Below are 12,662 nucleotides of genomic sequence, written 5' to 3' on the forward strand. Positions count from 1 at the left end.
GAGTTACTGTGAAAGCCATCCAGCTGAACAGCTCTCACGTGGAATTGTGAAAATTGCACAGGAGCACAAATACTCCAAAAACAGCTAAAAAGAGAACATTCAAAATATACACTGAAATTCTCCTCACATGTCCAAAATGGATGCATACGAAAGTTTTGATTCAAAGCAGGCAGTGAAGTGACTTACCTAACTTACATATCACTGTATCAGGTTGGCTCTCACTTAGCCCAGCCATTAACTTAGAGTAATAGAGATGTTTTATATTTCTTATGGGCACAATAAGTAAGGGAAATGGATGAACAGATTAAGAATGGTCTAAAAGAAATTATCCTTCAGTGTGAGCTCTTCCTACTTATTCCTAGACCTTGTGGAAGACTTGCCTTTTAAGACATGCTCTCCTTGTCTACCCTACCAACTTTTATTTGGATTCTCTGGTGACAACTTGTTCCTTTTAAGTGAATTAACTTCAGTGGTTCTTTTTCCATAACCTGTGAGTGTCAGAGATTTGTTACATTTTTCTACACAGAAAAAATACATAAGTCTTTAAAAGCCATGTATGAAAACAATCCAAATCGGAAATGCAAAGATGAGCGCCTTTGCCTTCGGTGATATGCACTTACTCAAGTAAGGGCAGAACTGATACCCTCTGAAGGAACAATCAGAGCTAGGAGATCCAGCTCTATTTTAGAGCATCAGGCAACAAACTACATTTAGTCATTTGAAAGAGTGATATTTTTCTTCTCCAGAATGTATTTTTCTTTTTCTTTTTTTTTTTCTGAATAAACAGGAGGAGACTGCTTAAGGAAGTTGCCTTTCGATAAAGGATATTCCATTGGTAAAAAGGGTAAAATTCACCAAACGAAAAATTATTTACCATTTTTCCCACTGGTTCCCATTTGTTGCCATAGTAATCCTTTGATTTGTGCTGGGCCTTTGCTTCATGAAGCATTGTGTTAGCTTTTTCAGCTCCTCTGTGCCTTTTAGTCAGGGCAATTCTCACTTGTTCACTCGCTTTTTCTTTGGATGGTAAAGAATGATTTCCCTCTCCCACCATAACCCGGTTCTGCTAAAATCATGAATAATGGATCAAACATCCACCCCAATGGGCTCCAACCTTCTGCAACAGCAGCTGAATGGCTTGTTTCAGCAAGAAAACAAAGCTCTGCTCTTAAGGCAATTTCAAGATATAATTTCCCTTGGACTGTGACTCTAACTCATCTCTTTAACATGCAAATACATTCTAATAATACTGTTGCACTAACAACTGTAGTGCAAAGCCCAAACAAAGGCAGATGTTTACAGCTAGGCTACAGGGTAGTTTCAAGCACAAGTCAGTCTGCATTTATTTTGTTTAATCAAATAATTAGGCTCCCACGATGCTCATTTTTAAAAATAGGAGAAATGGCTAAATGGAAGCTACTCAGCATCGCTTGGGAAAATTTACATTTAAAATTCAGCTTGGGAAAAATGAATTTAGAAAAATGGGTTTGCTTGCTTAAAAATAAAATATTTGCCTCACTGAAATAAAATGTGTTCTTTTCATGCTTCTCATACATAGCAAGAAGATCATCAATCAATGTTATCCACTGGCCAGTGTGCGTATTTTCACTTTATAAGTTAAAGCAGACAACGGCTTATGTGTAGTCGTCTCTGCTGTGTGCATTAAAAGGTTTGAGCCTCCACCTGAAATTTCTGTGGTAATTAAAAAAATAAACCTGTCGTATTTGAATAATATTTTTTCCTGCTCATTCATCTGGCACAAAAAATCACGGTAGTTTTAGCTAATGTGGTGCAGAAAATTAAAAAAGAAAATACTGAAAATGACACCATACAAAATTATTTGTAGGAATCTTCTGCTTCACTTGGGTTTGACTCTTACAGATTACAAGATTTGAACTGGCTGTCCACCCACTGAAATATTTCAGCATAAAGCAGTGCAATATTATTTGTTGCTTAAGTAAACTTCCCTGAAACAAACACCTCAGTCTTCAACATTTTCTGAGGTTTGGCTATTTGAACTTGCTCATCTTTTGATCACATCTGGAACTCAGCTGGATATTCCCTACCATTGATTATAATTATTGGCTTGTTCCTTGTCAGGCTATGGCATGAAAACTTCCATCCTTTGTTTAAACACCGTTTGCTGTACAGTTTACATTTTGTCCCATCCTGGGAAAATTAAAAAATATGTGCTAAAATTACCCAAACTCCTAATTCTAAGAGGGCTCACATATACAAGAATTAATATAACAAGAAGGCTCATCTAAGGTAAGGGAATTAATAAGATGACAGAACTTAGGCAGAAATATTGTAAACATTTACTGTGGTCATTTTCTGACCTAAGTCTACCATAACTATTAACCAAAAGGATCCACATTCAACAGCAAGGTTTCTCTACCTTATTGTTCACAGGTGGGTAAGAAAGACTTCACCTTGCAGTGAGAGACTTACGGTGTCCTGGGTTTATCAGATATCCTTCCTGAGGTTTATTATCACGGGTCCAAGTGAGAAGTTGAAAGAGAAGCTGCTCAACCAATTAGTTTTTCTAATACTACCAAAACTCAGCACTGACAAGATAGTTTAAAACGACCAAAACAAAAGCAGCAAAGAATTACCTGTGTTAAAATGAAGGGCCACTCTGACACTCAACACAGCATTGAGCCACTTGGCTACCAGCCACCCTGAAGCTTTCTCTTCCTATTCCTGCACTTTAGTCCTTGTTATTGCTTACTCACAAACCCAGCTGTCTCAGCCAGCATTCTACTTTTCCCAGACTCAACTCGGTTTTTCAGATATACTAAGGCCTCTGCATGTATCTTCAGAACTAAAAACGTTAAAACTCATCTCTCACTAGAAGCTCCTCTAGCCACCACAGTTTCAAGGTGGATTTGGCTTCCCAGTGGTCAGCAGAAAAGTTTTCAAATGCTCCAAGATCTCCTTTATGGAGACAGATTAGAAATTGTTTTCTTCAGGACCAGTTGTAGCGTCTGGACAACCTATGTTCATGAGAAAGCAGCTAAGGAGATGTTTACTGAGGCGGATATGGCCTCTGCATGGATGAGGAGTTAAATAAAAACGGATTGATGTTTTTGATGAATGGAAAATTACACAACAACCCAAACAATGGAGAATTCTGCTTTAAATATGTTTTTCTTTAGAAGCTGCAGGGTGCTGTGTTCCCTGTTGAGAATCATCATGCACACCAGCATCAAACCCCCTCCTGTGCAGACTACTGCCAGGCAAAACGCAAAGTGGTTTCTGTCTGTAGACTTTCCAGACTTAAAATATCCAACAAGGTGAAATCTGGAGTCAGAGAAGCATGATCTCACATTTGGAATTACCTCTTCCAGAGATACTTCATCACTATACTCAATTGTAAGGGGTCCCTGAGCCATATTTTCCCACGTAGCAAAGCTACTGGGAACAGAGTGACAAGTCCAAAATCAGGACCAATTTGCTTCTCTGAAACTGGAAGGGGGAAAAAAGGTCAACCACAAATTTTACAACAGGGGTGCTGTGTTTGGTCCAATTTACTCCCCCAAACCCTGGCTCCTGTTACTCATCTCCTGGCTAAGGTAGCAGGAGGCAGTGAGTAAGACGGGCTGCTTTGCTGACCTCTAGACTGAAACAGCCCTTGTCTCCTGGCCTGTAGAGTTTAATGTCTCCATCAGCTCTGCGGTGTGGGTCGGTGGTGGCTCGCTGGTGGTGAATCTCTCGCTCCTCTCCACGATCTTGTTTGAGCTGCCACGTCATCTGATCCCTCAGTTTGGACTGTTAGGTGCATGGGCGGTTTATAACAAAGAAAACAAAAGGACAGAAGGGAATAAAGAAAACAAAAATGGGTAAAGTAGACGACTGAAAAACTACAAGACAAAGAAAAGCGTGAACAGAAAAACCAACTTAAATACAGTGGCATAAGAAAGTGAAGAGAACATAACCAAAATGAGGATGAGCAAAATGATGGGCTGAAACATCTGAAAAGCAAAAAAGAGAAAGAGAGGAAAAAAGAATGCAAACACTGGTTATGAGGCGCATGCAATGAGGATGCATGAGTCAAACCAACAGCAAGCATATAAGTCATGAAGGATACGGGACACAAGGCTCTTCCTTCCTTACTTGTGCTGTGCAGAAAAGCCATATCCAGTGTGGCAGTGGTGGCAGTTTAGACATGCGCCCATGGGCAAGGCTTTAGGCAAGGCAGTCCTTCGCTGGCTACAGAGCTTCTCACTCGCTGCTCGGTTAGGGGAGTGAGCTGTAAGCAGGCTTTTCAAAACATATCACTTAGAAAACTGCATTTGGTTGGGTTCTTTTGGCAAGGTTTTTGAGAACACGCCTGACCCTTTTATGAGAGAGCATAATGAAGACCTCCTCACATTTCTTAGCAAGGCTAATTTACATTCATCAGAATTTTATATTTTTTAAATTAATCTCCTCTTTCACATGGAAACACTGCTGTTACAGACAAAAAGAAGACAGATCTCTATAGGACCAGTGGATTAGCCTTTTTGCCATGAGGAACCGCCTCTGAATCAAAGGACTTGTGCAAACAAACAAAAGAAAAAACCTATAAAGTGTTTAACATTACACACTTTAATACATTGCGGGTCTGAAATCATAACAAAGCAGCTGTGAGGAAAATTAGCTCTAGGGTGGCGATGCTAGCAAGAAAGAGAAACAATAAATAGAGAGAAGGCAAACAAGGGGCCGACCTACCTGGAAGTCGGTGATTAACTCCTTCCCAAGGTTACCAATGGGAGAGTCTCGAGACATGGATGTCATCGTGGATAGAAAACTGGAAGACTCTGTGAGATGGGGAAGAGGGGAGAGGTCCTCCATCTGCTCCTTAAGGCCCTCCCCAATGTGATCAACCTTCTCCAGGAAGGTCTGCAGCTCCTTCCGGAAAGCTTTCATCCTGGAGTTGATGGTGTCCAGAAGCTCCGGTTCATGCTTATCCTCTCCCATTCCCTCACCACTTTTGAAATCCTGCTCGGTGGATGAGTTGCTGGTTACGTGCACCTTTGCATCATAAATCAAGCTGTCCGTATCAGTGATAAGGCGGTCCACGGTCCTTTCGAGTCGCTCAGCCTCGCGCTTGATGTTAATTAAAGACTCAGTGTCCTCTTTCACCCTTATGAGCTCGGCAGAGCACAGGTCGCTGACTTCTGATGGCTTCCCGCTCCCAAAACCTGATGTCTTCTCATAAACTTCTTCAGAGTCGCTCTCACCCCCGATGGGCCCCTCTCTCTTTGGCTGGGGTGGGCGACCTTCTTCAGTATCACTCTCCTTCTTTCCAGCATCACTGTCGGCATCGCTGTCCCTGGGGCTAGAAGTGCGCAGGCCCAGGTGAGAAGCAAGATCGTAACGCTGGACATTGGACATCAGGACCCTGTTCTCATACTGGAGCTTCATCACTTTCCCGCTCAGCTCATTGATTTGCAACCTGGCCGACTTCAGCTCCTCTTGCAAGGTGCCGCCGCACTTGGACGCTGCATCATCCAACCAGCCCGACTCCTGGCCTGGCTCGAACTTGAACTTGTTCAGCTCGTTTGTTAGCTGCTTATTGTGATCTTCGATTTCAGAGATTGACCGCCTCAGCAGCTCTGCTTCCTCTTCCACGAACTGCAGATGCCGGCGCAGCTCTGTGGCTGACTCCACGGAGTCACCATAGGGCGAGGTAGGAATGCTTGAAATGTGGTCCCTGCTGAGACACTCTTTTTCATACTGGCACCTCATATCCTCCATCTCAGCCTTAATCCCCCTGTTCTCCACCTCCAGTTCCACTATTTTTCTGCCCAGTATGTTGGCTTCCTCCTCCACCAGCTTCAAACGAAGCTTCAGCTCGGCCTCCCTGGTGCTGGGTGGGCCCCCTGCTTCCCCAGTAGGCAGGGGACTGTCCACGTCTCCATAGATTGACTTGTACTTCTGGAGCTCCTGCTCCAGTTCGTCCTTCTCCCTCCCCAGTTTGGCCATCTTCTTACGCATCAGTGCTGCCTCCTCTTTGGCAAATTGGAGCTGGCACTTCAAATCAGCACTGTCCTCCTGCCAAGAATAATCGCCCCCCCCAAAAAAGATTTTATTAGAAGTGCAATCAGTTCTTCACCTTCTGAAATCTCTACCTCCCTACCCTCTGAGCTGTATCTGTTAGGTATGCAAATGATACACACACAGACCTGCGCAAACCACACAGCTGACACATTTCACGGCTTGGTCCTGGTTAAATTGGCAAAGCAGCTTGACCAGTGTTAAAGAGGGGAAAAAATAAAAAAAAAAATCGGTGTGCCCGTGCAAGTGATGCAAGAGTGCCAACACAGTGCTTAGTTTATCTCAAATAGTGAGCAAATTTTGTGGAAAATAAGAATTACTTGAATGAAAAGATGCCATGATTTATCGGCACTTTCTGTTCCATTTATGTTTAATGATACATTTGCTCCCTTTTAGCATCATGAAACAAAGACTACTCAGATTAATTTGCTCATCATAATCCCATGTCTTGGGCTCCTTCCGCTAGAAAGCACAGAAAAAGTGTGCTAAGATGTAGAGTTGCCTTGAAAAGTTAAGACTTTTAGTACTGGATCTCACAATGCTGTGAACTAGCCAGAGTGCCTAACACACCTTCTGAATAGGAAGCACTACTTCTGTCTCTGCTGCTGTTATTATTAGGATGAACCAGGCTGTGATCACTGTTTCTGGTATGGGCAACTGTTCACATGGGAGATTGGTGAAAATATGTGAAAAAGGAAAGAAAAATTCATTAAACCGCAGTTACATCCAAATCCATCTCACAGGAAAACCTGCGTTTTTCAGGAAGGACCAGGGTATTGAATGAGAGTTCAATTTTTTTGTGTGTGTTGGGCGTTTTAAAGCAGCACATCTCAGCTCAAATGAAAAGTCCAGTGTGTATTGTGCTCAAGTAAGAGACAGGGTTAAGCAAATTCTAAGCTGACAAACCATTTCCTTGCATGAATCACTTTCATGAATTGTCATGGAGATACAGGCACTTGGCCTTGTAAGAGCCACATTTATCAGCATTAGCAGTATAATGGAAGGCAGGCTTTGAAAGATGATCTCTTGAGACAGCAGATTTCATCATTGTTGGTAGGCCATGTGGACATATGTGCAATTATCTATGGAAACTTCATTCAGTCTCAGGACCACTGTTATCTTTCACAAGCACCATTTTGTTATAATTCCTAACAATGGCAACCAAGTCCAGGAGAAAACATGACTGACTTTAATCATCCACTTAGATCAGGGTATTAAAAAAATAAAGATATTTAGCAAACTAATTATGGCTCAGCAATCTGAGGAAATTATTTAATTTATATAGCACACATCCTTGTACATGGGTAATAGTTTCTTTTATGTTACCTAGATTAATTTCACCCCACTCAATTTAGATATATTCTAATCAAGTCTTACTTTCAACTATTAATACCTAAACAGCCACAAAAGTAATTGGCTGTATACTTCTGAATTCAGCTTTCTTACTGATTCTGCTTGGCACAGGTTGGAACTTTAAAATACTAAATAGTAACAAAGTTATCTTAAATGTTAATAATATGAGAGAGGTAAACAAAACCCTGTTTCTGTTAATATGTGGTTTCCAGTGATAGCCAGGAGTCAACCACAATTGCAATCCATTGATCTGACTGAAACTGACTAAAACTCTGGCCATCGCGTTTCTAGCACCAGAAATGTGAGTTTTGTATTAATACAATCAAGGTGCATATTAGTGATTAGATGCAGAGCCTCTAGAAGATCAGCTTTCTTTCTGTCATCTCCTCACATACACACACCTCTTTTTCATGCATATATTTGCAAATTGCTCTTGTCTTTATAACTGAAATCTGCAAATTAAGTATCAGATTTAAATCTGGCAAAACTCCCTGAAGCCTCCACTTGGAGTCACTCTGAATTTTGGTTACCCTGTCTGGATAAAGCTGTATGATTAAAGTATCATCTTTGGTGAGGGCTGCACATTACATTACCTCTGTTTTTCCCCCTCATCTAGAATCAGTTTATCCATGCAGCTGTAGGCTTTGCTTTTAGGGAAATAAAAAATCACAAGGAAGGAAAGTTACACCCAGACCAGTGCCGCACATCAGAGCTCAGAGGTGGTGTGATTACTCCAGTCTATTTATTTACCTGTTAATAGCTTAGAAATAACAACATCTGACATTTTCCTCATTCTATCTTTGTAATGCAGCACTTTTCACTGCACTTCTTGTCTGCCCCTGGCTGCAAACACCCAGCCATCAGTGACACTAGCTGGAGCCTCGCACCTCCCTGCCTGGTTGCAGGACTGATGCTGGTGCTGGTGGGGAAGGACCAGCTTGCTCGCACCCCTCTCCCCAAGCTGGGAGCTCCTTCCTGGGGCTCAGAGGGGGCTCCAGCCTGACACCCACTGTGTTTCACACAATATACATTACAGCCACCCAGTCACACTCAGGACAAGGCACTCAGCATTTTGAAGCCTTTGAAGAAAAAGGAAGGGCTTCAACGAGTTCGAGGTCAGGGCCCCAATGTTTTTGCTTGGCATCACTGCACGACTCAATGCATCTGTGGAGTTAGTACATTATTATAGCAGGACAAAATCACCATTAACTTCTTATAACAGCGTTACCTTATTGTTAGGTTTTGTCTATGAAAAGAAAAAAAGGATTACATTTGTAAGTTTTGTTTTTCACAAGAGCTGAAACAAAGATTTTTTTCATTAAACAAACACAAGCCTCATTACAAACAACAGAGCCGATGGATGTTAATCTTGCCTACTAAATATGGATCCCATCTGGAAAGGTGAGAAAGCTCTAGATCTTCCCTGCTTCTCTGCCAGGGATCATGACTACTGAAAATCCCATTCCGCGGACAGCTTTTTTCCAAAGGAAAAGAATGGTCAGGAGAGATTTATCAGCCAGATCTAAGCATGCCAGAAGGGTAGGACTCTATCCTTCAAGCGTCTGTCCCTCGGAAACTTTGTGTACAGAAATATCAGTGATTTCTTGATCAGTTGAAAACAAGTAGAAACAACAAGAGGGTGAGACACCCAGGCAGGCAAGTAGAGTTCTGACATATAAGGCAAACTAAGGAGAGGCCAAATCACCAAAATTAAGCATACCTCATTATTAGTTAAATCAGGAATGAAAAGAAAGGTGAGGGGGGAAAAAAGGAGAATAGTATTTTCATCTTTTTGGAGGAACAAGAGGCTTGAATTCCAGAGGCTGAGTCTGGGCTATGGCAACCTGACCATATTACACATCATTTCTTAAAAAGTGTACGCAGAGCAGACTGTATAGAAAGATATGTCATGGTGCTTGTCACAGACTTTAAGATATCATTAAGGATAAATGGGTATTAATGATTACTGATTGTGATTATCTGCCTGCAATAGCACCATGGCTCTGCACGGCACTTCAGAGGGATGTTAATGGAAAAAAAAAAAAAACAGAAAGAAAAAAAGCAGATCCCTCCCTACAGAGTCTGCTGTCTAATTAAGACAAATGTAGAATGTGGAGATAAAGAAAAGAAACTTAAAGGAAAGAAATGAACTTAAATTCATTATGCAACATAAATGATGTGATGAGAATGAAGAGCTGATCAAAAATTTCCAAATACGATATTTCTTTTCTGGCAAGAAGACACAAAGATAGATAGAGACCAACGCCATCTCCTGTACCACCACCACCGTCTCAAGGGAACTGCCAGGCAGAAGATGGGCAAGCGGTTTTGGGGTTGCAAGTCTGACGACAGGGCAGTACGACCAGCACCCAAGCATCTGGCTGAGTGCCAGCACTCCTACCTTGCGCTGGAGAACCACTTTTCTTTGTGTTTTGCCTGGTGCCTGGTATTTTCCAAGAAGCTCCGTTTTGCAATTCTGCTGAACAAAAACTTTTTTTCTTCAATACTGCTAGAGGTGGGTAAGCACGACTATGAATTCTGCTTTTACACGACTTCAAGACAATCAGTTTCACAGGTATTATTTAGTTGGTGTGCCCTGTGGTGGGTGTGACGTTCCAGCTAATTTTCATGATGAGCTCCCAGTAAGTAAAAGCGTTGGTCTTGCCATATGCCACACATATCTGTTAGTATGCAGATGCACAGAATCTAAGTTTGTGGTTGCTTTTCACAAAATATGTAATGGATATTTTACTTATTTTAGGTATTTAGGGTGGCTGTCCCTGAAGAACAGCATTTTTAAGCTCCCTGGCTGTGTTTGTACCTACCTCGTTAGGCCATGTCCAAATCCTTTGCTTGCACGAGTTACAACTTGTGTGTAGAGTGTAAAGGGTTTTCTTTCCCCAGGTGGTTTCTGGGGTTACTTCCCCACGTTATTAGCGGAGCAGAGCTGACCCAGGGCTACTCGGATAATTTAGTGAAGTCCTTTTTAAGGTCCTTCAAGGCAAACTACAGCTGCTGTTAATGCCTGAATTTGGGTCGAGGAAGCAAGCATAAGGAATCCATTCCCTATGCACTGCTCTTTATTTCCAGGAATGAGGAAAGGAAGGACAGAGCCACCCACAAGGCCCAGCGGACACAACTCTGTGTTCATATAGCTTCATCTGTAATCTGCATGTGTTTGGGCATATATATATGTGTGTGTGTGTGTATATTTCATCTGTGTATTTTACTGACTTGCAGAAAAACAAATTCTCTGACCTGACTGATGACTTAAATAATTCTCCGTAGCAAGCATTGCACACAGAAAGCCCAGTGCCCCATTTTAAGGTCTGATTAAGCCAGGCTTGTATTAGCTTGGCAGGGAGGCTTGGTTTGCTGTGCCCTGGGAAAGGCGGCTCCAGACCCTGGCCACCATGAGCCCCCCATCTGCCCACCCTACCCACTCAGCTGCCCGCCCTACCCACTCAAGTGCAACATGTTGTAATGATTTATTATGGTTATTATTACAAATCAATGAATTTTAAGACTCCATTGATCCAGAGAAGACCCCTAGGGTCCCAGCTGCATAGACTGTGCCTGCCAAGGGGGTGGCAGGGGAGGTGCAACCTTTCTCTGATGAAGGGACAATGTCTCTCTTGGCTCTTTTTGCAGCTAGGTGAAACAATATCCACATCTCTCTGGCTATAAACAGCAACTGTACGGGCTCTGGGAGAAGCTTTAACTCCTACAGTCAGCACAAAAAGCAGACGAAACTGGACAGACTGCTTCCCTGAGAAAGATCAGCCTACAGGATTTCAATAAAACTGGTGTCTAGAGGGAGACTGAGTGGGTAGCTTAGGGTCTGCCTTGTATCTCAGCTTTGGGGGAGCACAAATTCACACGCTGGCCCCCCAACATCCAAGAGAGATCAAACCCAGGGCTGCAACACCAGAGCTCACGAGGTGTCATTGCAGCGTGTCAACCGCATTCACTGCCAAGATGCTCATTAGCACAAAATCTTTGGCACTGTGTATAAATTTAGTTAGTTAGTCCCTAAGCTGTGATACAATTACTTTGTGAGGCAAGGTGTTCTTGTAGAAAACCCGCAGCCTGGATCTATGGATAGAAGCACAATGAGACCAAGAAGCTGCACGGTTTAGAGATCACACTTGTGTCCTAAATTGCTTCTACATTATCTCTGGGAGGTCTCAGTAGATTAAGGCCTAATTGCACTCTAGTTAATGTACCTGATGGCCCTGTCGACACCGGTAAAAAGAAATCTTCAGTTTTATCATGTGATTTTGCTCAAAATCGTAGTCTTGAAAACCATACCTGGGTAAACGTCTTTTTTTCTTTGTGCATTTCTCTGCTGCCTCTTCTCTTCAGGGAACTCTGCAATAGAAGCAACACAGAGTTAGTGAAAAGCTAAGCAGAAAGCATGCAAGTTTAGCAGAGCTCACTACCGTAAAACTAATTGGGGAGAAAGCAAGGATATTCTCCTGGGCAGCTGGGGATTTAATTTTTTGTACTAATCACTAAAAAAACAAGATGATCAGGGCCTTGTCAGTAAATTTTCAATGCACAAAACTTCCCACCAAAAAAAAAATTAGTTGACAGTTCACAGAGGAAAAATAAGTAACCTTCTCTTCTTCTCCTTTGGGCCACCACAATTTTTGGCAAAACTTTCTTTTTGCATGGGGCAATGATTTATGTTTGATTAATGCAGGGCAGAAGTCCAAGAATGTTACTCACAGTGGATGTGAAACACATTGTGAAAACCTCAGAAGAAAGCAACCCCCAAAAAAGGGAAGGATGTGCATGTTTTAGCTATGTGGTGTAACATTATTAGTTAAAGCTTGCCAGCCAACATACTGAGGAGCCCAAATAAAGACCAGGTATTTCTGAATTTACTTTACAAATTGAATTTGGTTTCCTTTGCAAATCTTTATATCCCTTTATAAGCATTTTTTTAAGACATGGAAATTATGTCAACACCACTGCTTGGTTTTCAGAAGCTGCTCAGCACCCAAATGGAAAAGGAGTTTTCCTAAGAAGCAGGGATTGGAACACCATCAGGATGTTACCAATGTTTGCACTGACTTGTGCCTCAGGACCAAGTTCAAACTGATGTGAGCTGGATCTATTTAGAAATGGCATGAATTTGACTTTTGTACGTTGAAGTGTCAGAGGGGAATGACAGATATTAGGTAAAAAAAGCGGGAAGCTAGAAACAACTGAGTCATCTGAATTCAAAGCTGGCCATATCGCTTTGTCTGCACCCGGAGACT

The 12,662-nt window shown here is 42.1% G+C and overlaps 1 protein-coding gene across 15 annotated transcripts in view; it reads right to left on the bottom strand.

Annotated features, from left to right (window-relative positions):
• The window catches only part of MTCL1 (microtubule crosslinking factor 1), a 108,570-nt gene that overhangs the window by 39,595 nt on the left and 56,313 nt on the right, over nucleotides 1-12,662 (bottom strand). For 4 of the 15 annotated variants that reach the window (XM_065053165.1, XM_065053167.1, XM_065053158.1 and 1 more), the window contains exons 4-8: nucleotides 11,707-11,766; nucleotides 9,797-9,874; nucleotides 8,624-8,641; nucleotides 4,714-6,039; nucleotides 3,616-3,771 (exon numbers count right to left, since the gene is read on the bottom strand). In XM_065053165.1, coding sequence (XP_064909237.1) covers nucleotides 3,616-3,771; nucleotides 4,714-6,039; nucleotides 8,624-8,641; nucleotides 9,797-9,874; nucleotides 11,707-11,766 — 1,638 coding nt within the window. The remainder of the gene's footprint in view (nucleotides 1-3,615; nucleotides 3,772-4,713; nucleotides 6,040-8,623; nucleotides 8,642-9,796; nucleotides 9,875-11,706; nucleotides 11,767-12,662) is intronic. The other 11 variants (XM_065053171.1, XM_065053172.1, XM_065053164.1 and 8 more) reach the window with 7 other exon arrangements.

This window comes from Columba livia, chromosome 2 (genome assembly GCF_036013475.1).
Source record: "Columba livia isolate bColLiv1 breed racing homer chromosome 2, bColLiv1.pat.W.v2, whole genome shotgun sequence".
NCBI classification, from domain to species: domain Eukaryota; kingdom Metazoa; phylum Chordata; class Aves; order Columbiformes; family Columbidae; genus Columba; species Columba livia.